Genomic DNA, 18,627 nt, shown 5'->3' on the forward strand with positions numbered 1-18,627 from the left:
CTCGCAGCCCCCCTCCCCCCCCCCTCCCCACACACACACGCCCCTCAACCCCTCTCCCCCCCCACCGAATCAGCTAGTTGTGTGCTGTTATCTCACGTCACACCCTAGTCTATGAGTGCCCAGCTGTCTGTCGCCTGACCCCTCTACCTGCACCCCTAGCTAGCCCACAGATGGCTCCCCACTCTCCCACGAGCCACTAAATGCTTCCCTCCAAACCCCTCCCATCTCTCTCCATCCCTCACATTGCCTCAACCCACCCCATCCTACCCCACTCTAAAGCCCCACCTCGCTCCAGAACACTCACCGTGGGCCAGTAAAGAGCTGGCAGTTGAGCGACCACAGCATAAGGAGACATGCATGCGCATGTGAGAATGTGTGTGTGTGTGTGTGTGTGTGTGTGTGTGTGTGTGTGTGTGTGTGTGTGCGCGCATGTTTTCCCTACAGCTATAAAAAGAAAGTGCATTCTGGAAGCTCGCCAAGCAACGTACCTTTTAGTTAGGAAGGTAGAAGATGAGGTACTGGTGGAAGTAAAGCTGTGAGGAAGGGTCGTGAGTCATGCATGGATAGCTCAGATGGTAGAGCACTTGCCCACGAAAGGCAAAGGTCCCAAGTTTGACTCTTGGTCCGGCACACAGTTTTAATCTGCCACGAAGTTTCATATCAGTGCACACTCCACTGCACGGTGAAAATCTCATTCTACATACCTTTTGTTCGTGTGCCTATCGATGAGACAGTGCTTCTGCCTTTTGGTGAGCCATCTCCTTTATTCCTAAATAATTCGTAATTTTCAACAGAAACTTTCCGTACGTTATTATTGCATCCTACATTACAATATGCAATTTCCACAATATGTGGTCATCTGTGAATATAATGGGGGTAACAACTGTAGGAGACCAAAAACTGACTGCAGTAGGCAAGTTCAAGTTATTGTACGCTGCAGTAGTTATGCAGAGGTGAAGAGGGTCACACAGGATAGGCTAGCATGGGAAACTCCATGAAACCAATCTTCAGATGGAAGATCACAACAATAAAAACATTTGATTCAGCATACACCAGACTCCAAACAGCGTACACAACCTGTATGCTCAGAAACACAGAAAATCATATTGGTTCCATCAGCAGGAAACTTCAGCCCATAATTGTTATGGAACACTGCGGTGATTTTGTTCATTAATAAAAACCAAAACTGGGGAGTAATAAGAGAGTATTGTTGTAACATGTTATCAACCTGGTTATCTAAATACATATTAAGAAGACTGGTAAAGTGTTATTTTAAAGCGCCACGAAAGTATTTGAGCAATGTATAAAATTAGAGAATCAGTGCATAATATTGAAAGCCTATCTACATTATCTATATCTGCATGACTAGTCTGTAATTCACAATTAAATGCTGGCAGAGGGTTCAGAGAACCACCCTCAACCTATTTATCTACCATTACACTCCCCTACAGCATTTGAGGAAAAACAAACACTTCAATATTTCCGTACAAGCTCTGATTTCTCTTATTTTATTACAATGATCATTTCTCCCTATGTAAGAGGGCTCTAACAAAATATTTTCACATTCGGAGGAGAATGTTAATGATTGAAATTTTAAGAACCTGCTCCAGCAAAATGCTTTTGCTTTAATGACTGCCACCCCAATTCACATGCGATATCTGTGGCATGCACTTTCCTGTTTCCCAATAATACAAAATGAGTTGCCCTTCTTTGAACTTTTAAATGATGTCCTCTGTCAGTCCTACCTGGTAAGGGTCCCACACCATGCAGAATACTCCAAAAGAGGACAGACAAGTATAGTTGTAGATAGTCTCTTTAGTAATCCTAATCTTCTAAATGTTTTACTATTAAATCACAGTCTTTTGTTTGCTTTCCCACCGCATTATCTATGTGAGCATTCCAATTTAACTTATTTGTAAATGTAATTCCTAAGTATTCAGTAGACTTCACAGCCTTTAGATCTGCGTGAATTATCATGTAACCAAAATTTAGTAGATGCCTTTTACCACTCATGCGGATGACATAACAATTTTTATTATTTAAGGTCAGTTACCACTTTTTGCATCATATGGATAGGTAGCCTAAATCATTTTCCAGTTCATTTTGATCATCTGATCACTTTACAAGACAGTAAATGATTTGGAAGACTGTAAATGATAGCACCATCTAAGAGGACTGCTCCGATTCTCTCTTAAATTCTTAATGTAGATCGGCAACAGCAGGTGGTCTATAACACTTCCTTGAGGAATGTCAGATATCACTTCTGTTTTACTTGATGATTTTCCATCAATTACTATGAACTGTGACCTTTCTGACAGGAAACCACACATCCAGTTGCACAACTGAGACAATACACCATATGATTAGAAAATGCTTGTGAGGAACTGTTTCAAAAAGTCATCTGGAAATCTACAAATATGGAATCAATTTGAGATCCCCAGTCGACAGCACTTATTACTTTGTGTGACTAAAGAGCTAGCTGTGTTTTAAAAGGTGGTTATTTCTGATCTATCTTGGCTATTTATCAATGAATCATTATCTTTGAGATAATTCATAATATTCAAACACAATATATGTTCCAAAATCCTAATGCAAATCAACATTAGTGATATGAGTCTGTTATTTAGTAGGTTATTCCTCTTTTCTTTCTTGAGCATTGGTGTGACCTGAGCAACTTTTCAGTCTCTAGGTATGGATCTTTATCAAATGAGCGGCTATATATGATTTCTAATGGAGCTATTGTATCAGCATTCTCTGAAAGAAACATAACTGCTTTATTACACTGAGGAGAGCTACTACTAAGTTACTCACAGTTGCAGTTGCTCTTGATTTGAATACTGCAATATTTACTTTGTTGTCTTTGGTGAAGAAATTTCAGAAATCCGTGTTTAGTAACCCTGCTTTAGTAGCACTGTCATCAGTAACATTACCACAGCTATTGCGCAGTGAAGGTATTGGTTGTGTCTTGCCATTGGTGTACTACACATGCAACCAGAACCTCTTTGGATTTTCTTCCAGATTTCAAAACGAAGTTTCACTATGGGAACTATTAAACACATCTTGCACTGAAACCCACCCTAAGTTTCGAGCTTCAGTAAAACATCGCTATCTTGGAGATTTTGCATTCTTTTAAATTTTGACATGCTTTTTTTCATTGCTTCTGCAGCTGACTTTTGACATATTTTGTGCACCACCCTTTTAATTTATTTGGTATCCTTTCAATTTATTTGGTATATATATCTTAATTGATGTCAATACTATTTCTCTGAATTTAAACCATGTCTGGTCTACACTTACATAGTCAGACTTGAAGGAGTAGAGACTTAGTAGAGACCGTCTCCTTGGAAGGCATCAAGTTAATTTTTATCTGCTTTCTCATTAAATGCCCTATTGTGTAGGGCTGAAAATTAATAGAGATAAGGCAAATAGAATGTGCGAAGTAAGTGGAAATTACTCGTCTCTTCCCCGATTACAGTGCAATAGAAGATACTACAAGATGTTGACAGATTTCCTTATCTCGGTAGCTTTATATGTAATAATGAGGTCACAGATGCAGAAATCACCAGCAGAACTGGAAAATCAGTCCATATGGCAATTAGGTCTGTAATATGTCAACAAAGCTTTGACTGTACTCCTTTATCGTTTATATGTGTGAGAGTTGGAAAATGTCAGTAAAATCAGCACATAGTCTCCATATTTTTCACCAACAATGCTAGAGATGAATTCTGAAGATGTTAACCCAACCAAGTTACAAACGATGAAGTGCTGAGAATATGACGTCTAGACAGCCTGCACAAAATTATTGTTGAAAGAAGACTGAAGATTGCAGGTTATGTTCTACGCATGTAAGGTGGAAGAATCCCAAAATCAACACTGTTGTGGAAATCAATGGACAGATACAGATGTACAGGAAGACCTTTTAACACTTGGAACTTTTGCAATGAATCTTCAATGCATGGACACAAACTTGGAGGAAGGTGAGAACGTGGCAGCTGATCGAGTGAACTAGTGGAAACCAGTTCCTTGTATGGTACACAGCAAATCTGAGTAAGTTAGTAAGTAAGTAAGTAAGTAAGTAAAGTAAGTACAACTGGGGATTTTGCAAAACTGTTGGATGATCGATATTATTGTCTGTATTTGACACTGTTGGACTTCTACCTTTTCCTTGATGTGTATTCTTCAAATTGTGAGTTTTATGAGAAAGCTGATAGGTACTTACCAATCAACCTTCCCTCACACGAACTGACATTGTCTCTTTGTAAATTCTACTGTGCTAACAATTATCTACTGAGAATCCTCGACTAGGTCTCCGCAGCTCAAATGAGCCAGTTTCTTTTAAATTTCTGTCTTTGGCTATAATTGTCTTCCAAGTATGGTGACACAACATCCTGTCATGAAACTTTTGCCTTTACACTTGTTTACTTTTCTGGACTCTGCCTTTTTCTGCACTGTGCACTAAATACACTATGTGATTAACGCCGAATCTCCAACAGCCAATCGTGAACTGTAAACAGTTGTAAACTCTACCAGGGCACATAACAAACAATTAACATTTGTGTTTTAGTGTTCTAAGCTGTGAGGTCATCAGCGGACAAATAATTTAGTACCTATTCCTGGACAGCCGGAGTGGCCGTGCGGTTCTAGGCGCTACAGTCTGGAACCGAATGACCGCTACGTTCGCAGGTTCGAATCCTGCCTCGGGCATGGATGTGTGTGATGTCCTTAGGTTAGTTAGGTTTAATTAGTTCTAAGTTCTAGGCGACTGATGACCTCAGAAGTTAAGTCGCATAGTGCTCAGAGCCATTTGAACCTATTCCTGACGTGCTGTTGTTTGGAACAACAACTGACATGATCCAAAATATTACTTTCTTTTATTATAGCTTCACTTTTATTTTGTCTAATGATTACTAATTTCAGTATCAAATTCCATCATCAAGCCACTATATGATCAGAAAGCATAGTGTATCTTTAAAATATTGTTTAATAAACAGATTACCATTATATCATCATTCCTTAAAGTAATGTCCAAAGTGGAAGGCCAGATGATTAATTTTGAGTATATACAAAAGTCAGAGTACTGAACCAGATATGAAAGAAGGAAAACCAGAAGGGCAGTGAGACACGGGTGCCTTCTATCACCTTACTTCCTTAATATGTTCATCAAGGAAGTAATAACAACAACAAAGAAAAGATGACAAGAATCAAAAGGTAATTTCTGGAACACTCCAAGGAAATGCGATAGGACCATTACATTTACAATGTATATAAATGATCCAGTAGAAAGTGTCAGAGGCTCCTTAATATTGTTCACAGGTACTACAATTGTCCATCAGAAAGTAGCAACAACAGAAGACAGTATCAATTTGCACAATGACCTGCAGAGGATTGGTGAATGATGCAGGCCCTGGCAGTTGACCCTGCACATAAATAAATGTAACATATCACACACACACACACACACACACACACACACACACACACACACACACACACACACAGGGAAAGAAATCCAATACTGCCAATACTGTACAACTACACTATTAATGACAAATTGCTGGAAACAGAATCTACCATAAAATATCTAGAAGTAACTATCCAGAGCAACCTTAAAGTGGAACGACCACATAAAACAGCAATAGAAAAGCAGATGCCAGACTAAGATTCACAGGAAGAATCTTAAGTGAATGTAAATTACCTCTGTGTCCTTACCCAGTAGGACTGACAGAAGAGAGAAAGAAGATCCAATGAAGTGCGGAGTGTTTTGTCACAGGATCATTTAATCGCTGTGACATCATTACAGATATGCTCAGCAACTCCAGTGGTAGATGCCATAAGAGAGCAGTTGTGCATCACGGAAAGATTTACTACCCAAATTTCGAGAGAGTAGTTTCCGAGAAGAGTCTGACAACATAATAGTTTCTCTCATATACAATTCACGAAATGATCACAAGAAGAAAATTTGAGAAGTTAGAGATAATACAGAAGCGTACTGACAGTCACTCTTCCCAAGCACTGTTCACAAGTGGAACAAGGCAGAGGGGATCAGTTGGTGGCATGAGACGTACCCCCTGCCACACACAGTTAAGTGGTTTTTGGAGCATGATGTCGATATGGAAACTTAATTGCATGCATATACACTGCAGATTGACAACATCGCAATAGTAAATCAGAGTAGGAACTAAATAAAATGTTTCAGGCCTTAAATCAAGAAGTGGTAAAACTAAAGCTAAAAATGAATACAAAGAAGACAAAAGTTATGGCTACAGACAAGAAAGGAGGTGGAGGTAGGACTGACACAAGAACAGGCAATGAGCAACTCAAGAAAGGAACTGAAATTCACTATCTCAGTAGCATTTTGCAAGAAAACTATCAATATTTCAAGGCATTCAAGAAAAGAAAAGCACAGGTGAAGAGTTCCTTCCAAAATAAGAAGAAGCTGCAACTGAATAAACATATCAGCTTCCACATTAAGAAAATATTTGTAAAGACCTTTGTGTGGAGTGTTCTGACACACAGATGCAAAATCTGTACATTAGAAAAGCCAAAGGAAGCTCACCTCAAACCTGCTGAAATGTGGTTCTGGAGGAGAAGTACAAGAACTAGCTGCATTGACAGAAAAATTAAAGGAAATAGGAGAGAAGAAAGAACCACTGAAAGTTATAGGCCAGGGCAAAGCAAAATACACTGGACACTTAACTGGAGACGATAATCTTTTAAAACACATTTCTGAAGGCAAGATCGTAGGTAAGAAAACAAGGGGATGACTGAGAACATCCTACTTAAACAATATGATCAATGAATGGGATTTTCTTCACACATGGAGATGAAGACAACTGCTGAAGAGAGGAAGCTGTGGCTGCAGAGACAAGGTTTAACCTTTTGGAAGAGTAAGGACAAACTAATACAAAATATGAGTCTGCATGGGAGCTACATATGGAATAAATGACAACTTCTTGTGTGCAGTCATCAAGTCACTTACCCCAGTAGGTGTCTTATCTACTAAAAGTAAAGGTCACTGTTGTGCTTTCAATAGATGTGAACTGCACCCTGAAAATGGTATGTCTAGTTTGCAGTTGTACAGAAGCTTTTTATTTTGCAAAATGGTTCAAATGGCTCTAAGCAGTATGGGACTTAACATCTGAGGTCATCAGTCCCCCAGACTTAGAACTACTTAAACCTAACTAACCTAAGGACATCCCTGCCTAAGGCAGGATTCGAACCCGCGACCGTAGCAGCAGCACGGTTCCGGACTGAAGTACCTAGAACCGCTTGGCCACAGTGGTCAGCTTTTATTTTGCAAAGAAATTTTTGATAATAAGATGAACTGATGCTGGTACTTGCTATTGAAACCAGTAGTACTTAGACACAACAAAAGTGTGACTACAGAATTAAGAATAATTTTTCCAAACAATCGAGTATTTTTTCAAAACAACACCACAATAGAGGAAACTTATTTTAAACTAAAGACACAAAAGAAAAAAAGAGGAACTGTAAAGATCTTGAGTCTCATAAGACTCTCTTGGGAGGAAAATATAAGATATTTAATTGGTAAACTTGCAAGGCATACTTTTTTATGTTGTATAAACTATGAAACTGTTAGCATCGTCAGCTAAAATTTACTTCTTCTGTCTTAATATACCTTCCTTCACTTACAGCTGCAGTGTGGAGACAGGGGTGAGGGTGGGAGTGGGGATGGGGGCGAGGGTGAGGGCGTACTGCTTTAAAATGGTGATTCTTGTATTGATATTCTTAACAACAGATTTATATCTTTTGCTTATGAAAGTCTGCATGCGATGACAACTGCATTAGTAATACCTTCACAGGGTCGTATTCAAGTTGCAAGGCTAGATCTATGCCAGCCATGACACGCTCCCAGCCTTTCCTCCTCGTGATCTGGTTGTAGCGTTGGGACTGCAGGGTGTCTAAGCTGATGTTCAGACCGTCAAGCCCTGCCCTCTGCAAGGCAACCAGCTGTCTTGTCAACATGAGGCCATCGGTTGTCATTAAGACACTTTCGAGATCTTTTATTTTCTTCAAGGCACCTGTGAAACAGCAAATTATTCTAAAGAAACTGAAACAAATAATTTGTAACATTGCTGCTGCATATGAAACAAACCTCCAGTTGATAAATTGAAAATACAAATTCCTTAAAAGTTAACTGTACATTTGCCCTAATACAAAGAGATAAGAAGGGTTAATAAACTGAATTGAAGAATGCAAGTTAAGATAGCAATGAAAAAATAATTAGAGGCATGAGATCACCTACTGCAACAGGGAAATGGGAATCAATATGAACCATTACCCAGCTACTGTCAACTGATTCCATGTCTCCATGCACACTGTATAAACCACTGTGGGTTGTACGACAAAGTACATTGTTGTACCACACATTACGGTTTTTCCCCATTCAATGCTCATGTGGAGTGTGGGAAGAATGATTCTTTAAATGGTTCTGTGCATGCTGTAATTAATCTTGCCTTCATGGTCCCTATAGGAGTGATACATATGCGGTTATTGTATAATCCCTAAATACCTCACTTAATACAGGTTCCTGAAATTTCATAAGTTGGGTTTTGTCATATATTTGGCGTCTATCTTCACTTGTCTGGCATTTCCAATTTTTAGTAGCTTCTTGATGCTCTCCCATGCAACAAATAAATCTATGATCAATCATGCTACACTATTTTGTATACATTCAATGTCTGCCATTAGCCTTATTTGTTATGGGTCATACTTAAGCAATATTCTAGAATGGGCCACACAAGTATTTTGTAAGCAATGTCCTCTATAGACTGATTACATTTTCCAGTATCTTACCAATGAATTGAAGTCTGCATTCTGCTTTGCCTACAAGTGAGTCTATGTCACCATTTCATTTCATCCAGATATTTGTATGAGTTGACCAATTAAAACTGTGATTATTTGATAATGTAGTCATACAATACTGTCTTTTATTTGTTTTGTGATGTGCTCCAATTTACATTTCTGAAAACTTAAACTCAGTTGCCTATCTTTGGACCAATTTGAAATGTTATGATCTGACTCAAATTTGTGCAGATTTTTTTCAGGCAATAATTCATTATAGACAACTCTATCATCCAGGAAAAGTATGAGGCTCCTTATAATATCGTCTTCCAGAACATTAAGGTACAACATTAATGTAATGGTATAAATTACTATAACTGTATAAATAAGTTTATAAGTGTGTAAAATACATTGAACTATTTGTTACAACAAAACATTGTACTGGTATACTCAGCAAGATGTTAAATCAGCAGATAGCTACATTTTATGTTCAACATTTTGTGTACAGCATATATGCTGGAAAGGATTTATACCCAAATTAAATAAATCTGAAGAAATGGTAGGGTGTCTCTGGAAAAAAAAATCCATAAAAACTCATACAGTCCAATTTGCTATTATGTCACTGTTACTGAAATATAATACAAAGTAACTGAATTCGATGAACATTCTCAGAGTGCAATATGCCTCAGAGTGAAATGCACAGTAATGTCAACATTATTTTTCAAGGCTATGTTTGTGAAAATGGATGAAAGCAAACCACACATTTTGTTCTCAATCTGCGGAAGCATTATGCACTGTGAAACACTGTACTGCTGTTCTACATAAAAGCTGTCTCATTGCCAACACCTTTCCCCTGCTGGCTGTTCTACACTTCTCATCACTGATTCAACATGTTGTAAGATATTTTATGCTGTATGACACCACAGTCCAATCTGGTTAGGATAGCATAAAAATAATATATGAATTTCAGTATTAAACTGGAACAGCAGAACAGCTCTCATCACACTGGATATCAAATCGAGGTTGGATTACAGCCATGGGTACATCATTTCATGCTACTCAACTGTATGTCATATGTCAGAGTTCATCAACTGTAGTGGCTGGCGACTGGTGGCTGGCGACTGGTGGCATAGCCATCTCTTGGCATCCAGTGAACTGACGTTCTACACAGGTGACAGATTTGAAGAAAATGCTGGATACGGCAACAGTGGAACACTCTCTGTATCGAGGTAGCTCAGTAAGGCTCAGGTGATGTGTAGTCTTGCATTATCTTGTTAAAAGATAACATCACGGAGCCCTTCAGAATAGGGCACAGCGACAGGCCTTAACAAAACACAAATGCAATGGCTGCTGTCCAAATTACTGGCTATGTGAACCAGAGGTTGTGACATGTATCCAGTTGCACCCCATACCATCACATCACATGCTGGACCCGCATGAGAATGACAGGTACAATCTGGCCAGGTCTGTTGGCATCAGAGCCTCCACACACAAGTACATCAATTGTGACGATGTTGCAGAACCAAACTCATCTGATACGATGACACAGTGCCATTCCTGTGTCTGGCATTGTTGTCAGTTGCACCGCTGTCAGTTCACCTCTCTCTAGAGCTGCATTAAGGGCTTGACAGTCTGTGCTGCTCCAGATGCCATCACATTGTCTGTGTGGATACTTGTCTCACTGTATACAAGCCCACTTCCTGACTAAATGTACACAACTTCACTGCAGGATCACGTATGCATGAGCGAACACTTGTCTGCCCTCTCAGGTGCTAGTTGGGTGGCACTACTGAGGCCCTGCAAGGCATTTAGCATGGCCCTCCTGAACCTACCAATTTTATGTTCGCACAAAATGAGATTCTGAGCAATGCAAGCAGCAATATAGTGAAACAATAAACCAAAGTCTCAGCAGACCATGAGCCTGCCACTGCCAAATCTGGAATGCTTATAAACATTTCTCCTTCTTCCATTATGCTTAACATGGTCTTCGTGTAAACAACCAACACTGAAATAGAATTTCTGAATGAGAAACCTGCTCCATAAGCTTTTCTTGCATACAGAATATGCATGGGAGTGCTGAAAAGTAATGCCTCTGAATTTTTAGTCTGTTCTCAATATCGGTCGAGGTATGACACGTCACGCATATTACTTGGTCAACTTTCCCACTTCACTGACTCGTGGCACATCCCCCTCCCGCAAACAGATGGAGTCACAATAGGCAGCCAACTCTGACCAGAGATTGTGAATATGTATACGGTGCACTTCGAGGAAGAGGCCATGATGTCATCCAAATGGAAATCCATCTTCTTCTTCTTCTTCTTCTTCTTCTTCTTCTGTTATGTGGATAACACACTTGTCATCTGGCCTCATGGAAGGGGCAAACTTCTTGACTTCTTTGTACATCTGAACTCCACACGCCACAAAATCAAATTCACTATGGAGACCAAAGAAGAAGGAAGACTACCATTCCTGGACATCATAGTCAGGAGAATAATGGACAGCACCCTGTGCCCACAGCGTGTATCTGACTCTATAAAACACATAAACTCAGTTCTCCCTATGTTACTGTGAATAATTTCAATAACAAAAAGTGAGATGAATGTTGCAGCGTACATTTAATTTCCACTTTGGCTTTGCATTCAAGATCAGTCTTACCTGAGAGTGCAACATTACATCTTTGGTTAATTTAATTATATGCTCATTAGATTTTGGTTATAAGGCACGTTTTGCTGCCTAATGTTTCATCTCCAAATGCTGGAAACAATCCATGGAGGAAGAGGAGTATGTAAGACATTGGTGGACCAGGTTGGAAGAATCTGTGAATTTCAATACTCTGTAGAAGAGCTCAATCATTTGAAAATAACTTTCAGACCTTGTGGCTATTCTAACAGATATACATAAGGCACTACATTCTAAAATATTTGCATTTTTCACTGAAAAACAAGCAACTAGAGGAAAAGTTCTCTTGCCATTTGTAAAAACAGTCGCAGATCGCGACCTCCGAGTGCTATGAAGAGAAGGTATTGACGCAGTGCTTAAACCAAACTGAAGACCACAACAGCAGCCATACTCAAGTAAATTGCTATGCAGTAGTTTCAGTGAATTTGACAATGATGTGGCTGCTTTCATGATGGCCCAGTCATATTGTGGGGTAGGGAATGCCAGTGACAGGGCTGGAATTGTAGGTGACAGATGGATTTTTGGCAAAGCCTTGTATCAATACCTCCTTAATTATTGAGCTGAAAAACTGTAAAAAACATTCATACAGCAAAATCACACAAAAAAATTTCCTATTTCTGCAGGTATTGTGCCTTCTGTTTCTTTTTCATTACAAAAACATATTGATTCAAGTTTATAAAGTCACAACTATGTCACTGTGATTTGTGTAACACACATTCTGGAACATGTTCCAGGAATGTCATGAAACAGACAGCTTTAAATACTTACTCTAGCTCATCTTTCAAGACTTGCATGCCAACAACAACATCATCTATCCAATCTGTTTTTATTTCACTTTCATGTAAAGATTTCTCCACAAAGGATATCATCTGCCATGTAGGCAGTGCAAGAGGAAATTCCACACTCACATTTGGGTAATCAAGGGGATTCTATGTCTTGTCAGAACCAAGTACAATCAACCCAATTTCATCTTTACCACTGGTAAATATCTGGAAACATATTAAATGGTAAAAATAAGTTTTGTTTATAACAAGTTGTATACCAATAAAAATATCACACACAGATACTCTTTATAAAATTATTTAATTGGATAGATAAAAAATCTACTCACCAAGCAGTGGCAGAACACACACATAAAAGACTGTTGTGAAGGCAAGCGTTTGGAGCCAGTGACTCCTTCTTCAGGCTGAAGGGTTGCAGGGGAAGCAAGAAGGGTGAAGGAAAAGGACTGGAGAGGTCTAAGAAAAGGGGTAGATTTTGAGAAAGTTACCCACAACCGTGGGTCATGGGTGACTTACCGTACAGGATGAGAAGGAAAGACTAATTGTTGGGGACTGCATCAGGCAAGATTCGGAAACCTGAGAGCTTAAAGGTGGAAGACAGGGTAATATGCAAGACAGAGATTACTACTAAAACTGTACATGAGTTAATAAGAGTGAGAAGCTAAGTGTATTGTATGCAACAGCTGTGGGAGGGGGCAGTGAAAATAGACGGAAAAGACAATGAAAGATGTAGAAAGCTAAAACGGAGTGAAGCAAAGAGTAATTACAGTGAAGAAAGGCTGAGACAGGAGAAATTAACGTAAATTAAGGCAAGGTGGGTGGTGAGAACCAAGGACACGTTGTAGTGCTAGTTCCCACCTGCGGAGTTCTGAGAAACTGGTGTCTGGCGGAAGAATCCAGGTGGCATGTGTGGTGAAACAAGAGCCGAGGTCACGTATGCCATGTTGTAGAGCATGCTCTGCAACAGGATATTGCGAGTTTCCAGTATATACACTATGCCTATGCCCATTTATCCCAACTGATAATTTGGTGGTAGTCATGCAGATGTAGAAAGCTGAACAGTGTTTACATAATAGCTGGTATATGACGTGTGTCGTTTCTATTTTTCGCCTGATCCGCAGTTCTGGGTGACTTTCCCAAAATCTACACCTTTTCCTGGAACTCTCCAGGCCTTTTCCTTTACCCTTCTTCCTTCCCCTTCAACGCTTCTGTCTGGAGGAGCCACAGGCTCCGAAAGCTTGCCAATCACAACAGTCTTTTATGTGTATGTTCTGCTGCCGCTTGGTGAGTAGATTTTTTATCTATTCAAGTAAATAATTTTATCAATAATTTAATGTTTATGTTGTTATAGTTACTCTTTATAACCTACTTAAAATACATCACGTACCCTCCTCTCCACAATTCTTCGAACACATAGTTTTGCCTTTTGTAAAAAATCACTGCGTTTCTGTATAACATACTTGGAGTCAAAGTGTCCAACATCTATTACAATTATAAACAGAAGAAAGAAAGTCATTGTATTTATTGGCAGTATTACGCAATCAAATATTTTGAAAGAGTTCCAGTGGTATAAATTTACAATATCTTACAAATAAATATATACGTTTATTCTTTAAATCAGTTCTTAGCAATAACATAATAGTATAAATTGCAGAATCAATATAGCCAATTTTAATGTAATGACTGCAATACAAATACAAAATAACAGCGGTAAGTTATAACAAATGAGAGAGAGAGAGAGAGCGAGAGAGAGAGAGAGAGAGAGAGAGAGAGAGAGAGGCATTTAGACAATGTTTCATTACAGTGTGAAACTTATTAGAATTAAAATGAAGCCATAGTGAATTATTACATTCCAAAAATAATAATTATTGTGTTCTTTCACCCCAAAATAATACTTTCATTAGGTAATATATACTTTTAATTTCAGAAATTTTTACAACAGCTCTGGACTTCACTGCCTCGATGAATTTATTACATGTGTCAATGAATGAGGGTTGATAACACTGCTTTAGTCATTCAATTGTTCGTCATGTGATATTCGCAATGTTCTTAATAACTTCTTATGTAAAGTTCCATCATCAAAAAGATAATCTACGTAAGTTTTAGAAGTCGCGAATCTTTAAACAACTTGAAAATAGGTATATCAGTATTTTGTATACATTCTAGCATTGCTAGATTTACTTTTAAATTTTAAAGTATATGAGCAGATTGAGCGACTTTCCATCCAGAAAATTTGCTGTTGGCAAGGCCTCACTACAAAGAAAAATGGTCTTTCCGGAGTCAAATGCAAAAAAAATTCATAAATTGTAAGTGATACAACCAGGTATTAAGCAACGGGCATAAATATCGTTCTGCTTGACGAGAAAAAAAGTAGGTAGATGAAAGAGTAAATTGGGTGCAAGGTTTGAACATAAACTCCCCCAAATTGCAAAGGTTTTTTAAAAAAAAAAAAAAAAAAAAAAAAAAAAAAAAAAAAAAAAAAAAAAAAAAAAAAAACAAGAGGGTCACTGCTCAAGAATTGAGAACTGCCCCCCCCCCCCCCTTTCTTTTACAGGCTTGCTTTCACTTCTCAGATGAGACCATGTCCCCCATATGTGAAGAAAATAGCCAATATGTAAAGAGAATTACAGATCAAGAGTTTTCTAGAATGAGATTTTCATTCTCCAGCATAGTGGGCACTGATATGAAACTTCCTGGCAGATTAAAACTGTGTGCTGGACCAAGACTCAAACTTGGTGATCGTAACCCCAGACCTGTGTTGCCGTTTTGGGAGGTAGATCTCGTATCTGGAAAGAGGAGATGACAGTTAGGGTACTATGGGCGAGCAGCTGCCATCAATTTTTGATGGTGCAGAACCCACAATAGTGGAACTGCTGCCTAGTCCAAAGGCACCTGTTACCAGTCTTACCCCACAATAGTGTATCGAATCCAGACGTAATGTCGAAGCTGATAAAAAGTCATATGAGAGATTCCTGTAATCTAGGTGTGACTGCACCAATGCTGCATACAGCCATATCAAAGTAGAGTGGACCACAACGCGGTCGGTGTCGCTGAGGCATAGAAGAGCATTCAGGTGCGACCTACATGTCTGCTTTAGTTGACAAAGACGGGGAAGCCATGTCAACTAGGCATCAAAGACCGGTCCTAAAAAACACAATGACAGAAATGCATAACGTAGGTCATGGCAGCCAAAAAATGGATGCTATGAGTGAAAGCCCAGGATTGTGCTTGGTGTATTGCTCCCTGCATTCTGCCTCCAGCAATAGCCATCGCGGACGAACAAAAAAGATGGGGACACCATATGTCATGCAGCTGCTGCCAGATCATTGATAGCCACAAAAAGGAGAGTGACACTCAAAACAGAACCTTGTGCAAGCCCCTTCTCCTGCAGGGGGGGATGCTACAGGAGGCACCAACCTGTACCCAAAAAGTGTGACATGGAAGAAAGTTCTGGATAAAAATCAGGAGTGGGCCATGGAGGCCCCACTCCTTTAAGGTGGCAAGGACGTTATGGCACCATGTGGTATCATAAGATATATACGCAGATCAATGAAAACTGCAACAAGGAACTGATGTTGAGCAAAAGCTGTTTAGATAGCACACTTCAAGTGGACTAAATTATCTTCAGTAGAGCGCCCTTGGCGAAAAGCACCCTGGATCGAAGCCAAAGATCCGGGGATTCAAGGACACAATACAGCCTTCGACTAATCATATGTTCAAGTAACTTGCAGGACACTGAGTAAACAATCTGGACGACAGCTGTCCGTTTGAAGAGGCAATTTATCTGATTTCAAAATTGGAATAACGGCATTTTCTCGCTACTGGGAAGAGAATTCTGCATTGCACCAGGGATGGTTAAAGAAAGGCCAGGTACACTGCTGGAAAAATTTGCAACACCAAAAAATAATTAATGTAGAGTAATGAAATACCAGGAATATATTTGTTGAGACAACGTATGTAAAGTGATTAATGTTGCAGGATCAGAGATCAATGTGAGTGTGAGATAAGCCACTGCAAATGTAAATGTAAATGCTGGTACGCTGTTGTACACGTGTCATGTGTCAGTTTGTGGGATGGAGTTCCATGCCTGTTGCACTTGGTTGGCCAATATAAGGACAGTTAATGATGTTTGTGGATGGGTTGAAGCTGTCATCAGATGATGTCCAATATGTGCTCGATTGGAGGTAGAGCTGGTTATCGAGCAAGCCAAGGCAATATGTTGACACAGTATAGCATGTTGGCTTACAACAGCAGTATGTGAGCAAGTGTTATCCTGTAGGAAAACACCTCCTGGAATGATGTTTGTGAATGGCAGCACAACAGGTCAAATAACCAGACGGACATACAAATTTGCAGTCAGCGTTCGTGGGATTCAGACAGACAGTTTTGTCAGTGGAAAAGCGAAAGCCATTGTCGATGCTCCAGGAGTAAAGACAATCAAGACATTGCTGAAGATGCCACTAAGTGAGACAGGTTCATAGAGAACTGCAATAGAAGGCAAAATCGTCAAAAAAAAGGGATCCGGAGATGCCCAGTGGGAGACAGGCCATTATAGGGTTAATGGTGATAGCAAAGAGAATGACACTCAGAATGGAACCCTGAGACACACCATTTTCCTGGATAAAGGTGTCCGACAAGGCAGACCCTTCATGCACCTCGAAAACTCGGTCTTTTAAAAATGTCTGAAGGAAACAGGGTAGGTGGCTACGGAAGCCCCACATGTGAAGAGTATGGAGGGTACTAGCTCTCTAGCAGGTATCATAGGCCTTCTCCAAATCGAAAAACACGGCGACAGTCTGGGATTTCTGCAGAAAATCATTCTTGACATGGGTGGGCAAAATAATGAGACGGTCAACTGCAGAATGCCGTGTTGAAAGCCACACTGTGCATCCATCAAAAATTGTGAGACTCGAGCCACCATATCATCCGGGCATGAATCATATGTCCCATCACCTTGCGAACACCTTGGTAAGAGAGATGGAGTGGTAGCTAAAAGGAAGAGTGTGTGTGTGTGTGTGTGTGTGTGTGTGTGTGGGTGTGTGTGTGTGTGTGTTTTTGTGTGTGTGTGTGTGTGTGTGTGGGTGTCAGAGAGAGAGAGAGAGAGAGAGAGAGAGAGAGAGAGAGAGAGAGAGAGAGCTAATTTCGGCAAGAGCTGGATTTCTCAGAATCGTGAGTGTTACTGTGCTGCCTTCACTATGAGGAAGCTAGGTCACGCTCTCACTTCATCTCAAACCTCTTCCCTGGACCAGACACTGTTAACTTTCAAATGTTGCAGCACATTTCTCTTGTGGGCAAGCACTTTTTGCTTAATACATACAACCGGACCTGGGCAGAGGGCATGTTTTCCTGCCACTGTCGTGAAGCCACTGTCATACCCACACCTAAGCCCGGTAAGGACAAACAACTTCCTTCTGGCTATCACCTACTTTGTTTACCCATGTCATGAATGGTTTTCTGTGGAAATCCCAGACTGGCTGTGTTTTTCAATTTGGAGAAAGCCTACAACATTTGTTGGAGGACTAGTATCATTTGTACTCTCTACACATGGGGCCAACTGCCCCATCTCCTTGAGGAATTTTTAAAAGACGAGTTTTCGAAGTACGTATGGGGTCTGCCTCCTCGGACACCTTTATCCAGGAAAATGGTGTACCTCAGGGATCTGTCCTGAGTGTCGTCGTCTTTGCTGTCGCCATTATCCCTACAATGGCCTGTCTCCTGCCGGGCATCTCCAGCTCTCTTTTTGTTGACAATTTTGCTATCTACTGCTGCTCTCCATGAACCTGTCTCATTGAGTGGTGTCTTCAGCAATGTCTCGATCGTCTTTACTCACGCAGCATCAACAGTGGCTTTCGTTTTTCTACTGACAAAAACATTTGTATGAATTTCTGGCAGCACAGCTGGTTTCTCCCACTATTTTTACATCTTGGGCCTGTTGCTCTTCCATTCATCGACACTACAAAATTCCTGAGGCTCCTGCTTTATACAAAACTATCTTGGTCCTCCCACTTCATGCTCCCTGCAGCTTTTTCGATGGGTGTGAACCCTTCACAATCTTGGCTTCGTGCGGCAGCCCATCTTCACCTTGACCTTCATTCACTTTCTAAAGACACTGCACCAGGCTCGGTCTATTGCCTTCAGTTTCATGACCTATGCATGGAATTTTGCAATAGTATCTTTGTGTACACTGGTGGCTCTTGGACTGACCATGGTGTCGGGTGTGCCTTCAACGTCAACCAACATTTTTTGGTACTGACTTCCAGCACATTGCTCAGTATTTACAGCAGAGCTCTTCACCCTGTATCAGATCATGGAGTACATCTGGTGACATACTCTTTTCAACTGTGTCACTGCTCAGACTCTC

General features: G+C 40.1%; 1 protein-coding gene and 1 pseudogene across 1 annotated transcript in view; one reads left to right on the top strand and one right to left on the bottom strand.

The window, feature by feature from the left end:
• The window catches only part of LOC124802659, a 58,889-nt pseudogene extending 47,414 nt beyond the window's left edge, over positions 1-11,475 (bottom strand).
• A 97-nt stretch (positions 11,476-11,572) lies between these two features.
• The window catches only part of LOC124802755 (molybdenum cofactor biosynthesis protein 1-like), a 54,779-nt gene continuing 47,724 nt past the window's right edge, over positions 11,573-18,627 (top strand). The window contains exon 1 of the mRNA XM_047263745.1: positions 11,573-11,590. Coding sequence (XP_047119701.1) covers positions 11,573-11,590 — 18 coding nt within the window. The remainder of the gene's footprint in view (positions 11,591-18,627) is intronic.

Source organism: Schistocerca piceifrons, chromosome 1 (genome assembly GCF_021461385.2).
Source record: "Schistocerca piceifrons isolate TAMUIC-IGC-003096 chromosome 1, iqSchPice1.1, whole genome shotgun sequence".
Classification (NCBI taxonomy): Eukaryota; Metazoa; Arthropoda; class Insecta; order Orthoptera; family Acrididae; genus Schistocerca; species Schistocerca piceifrons.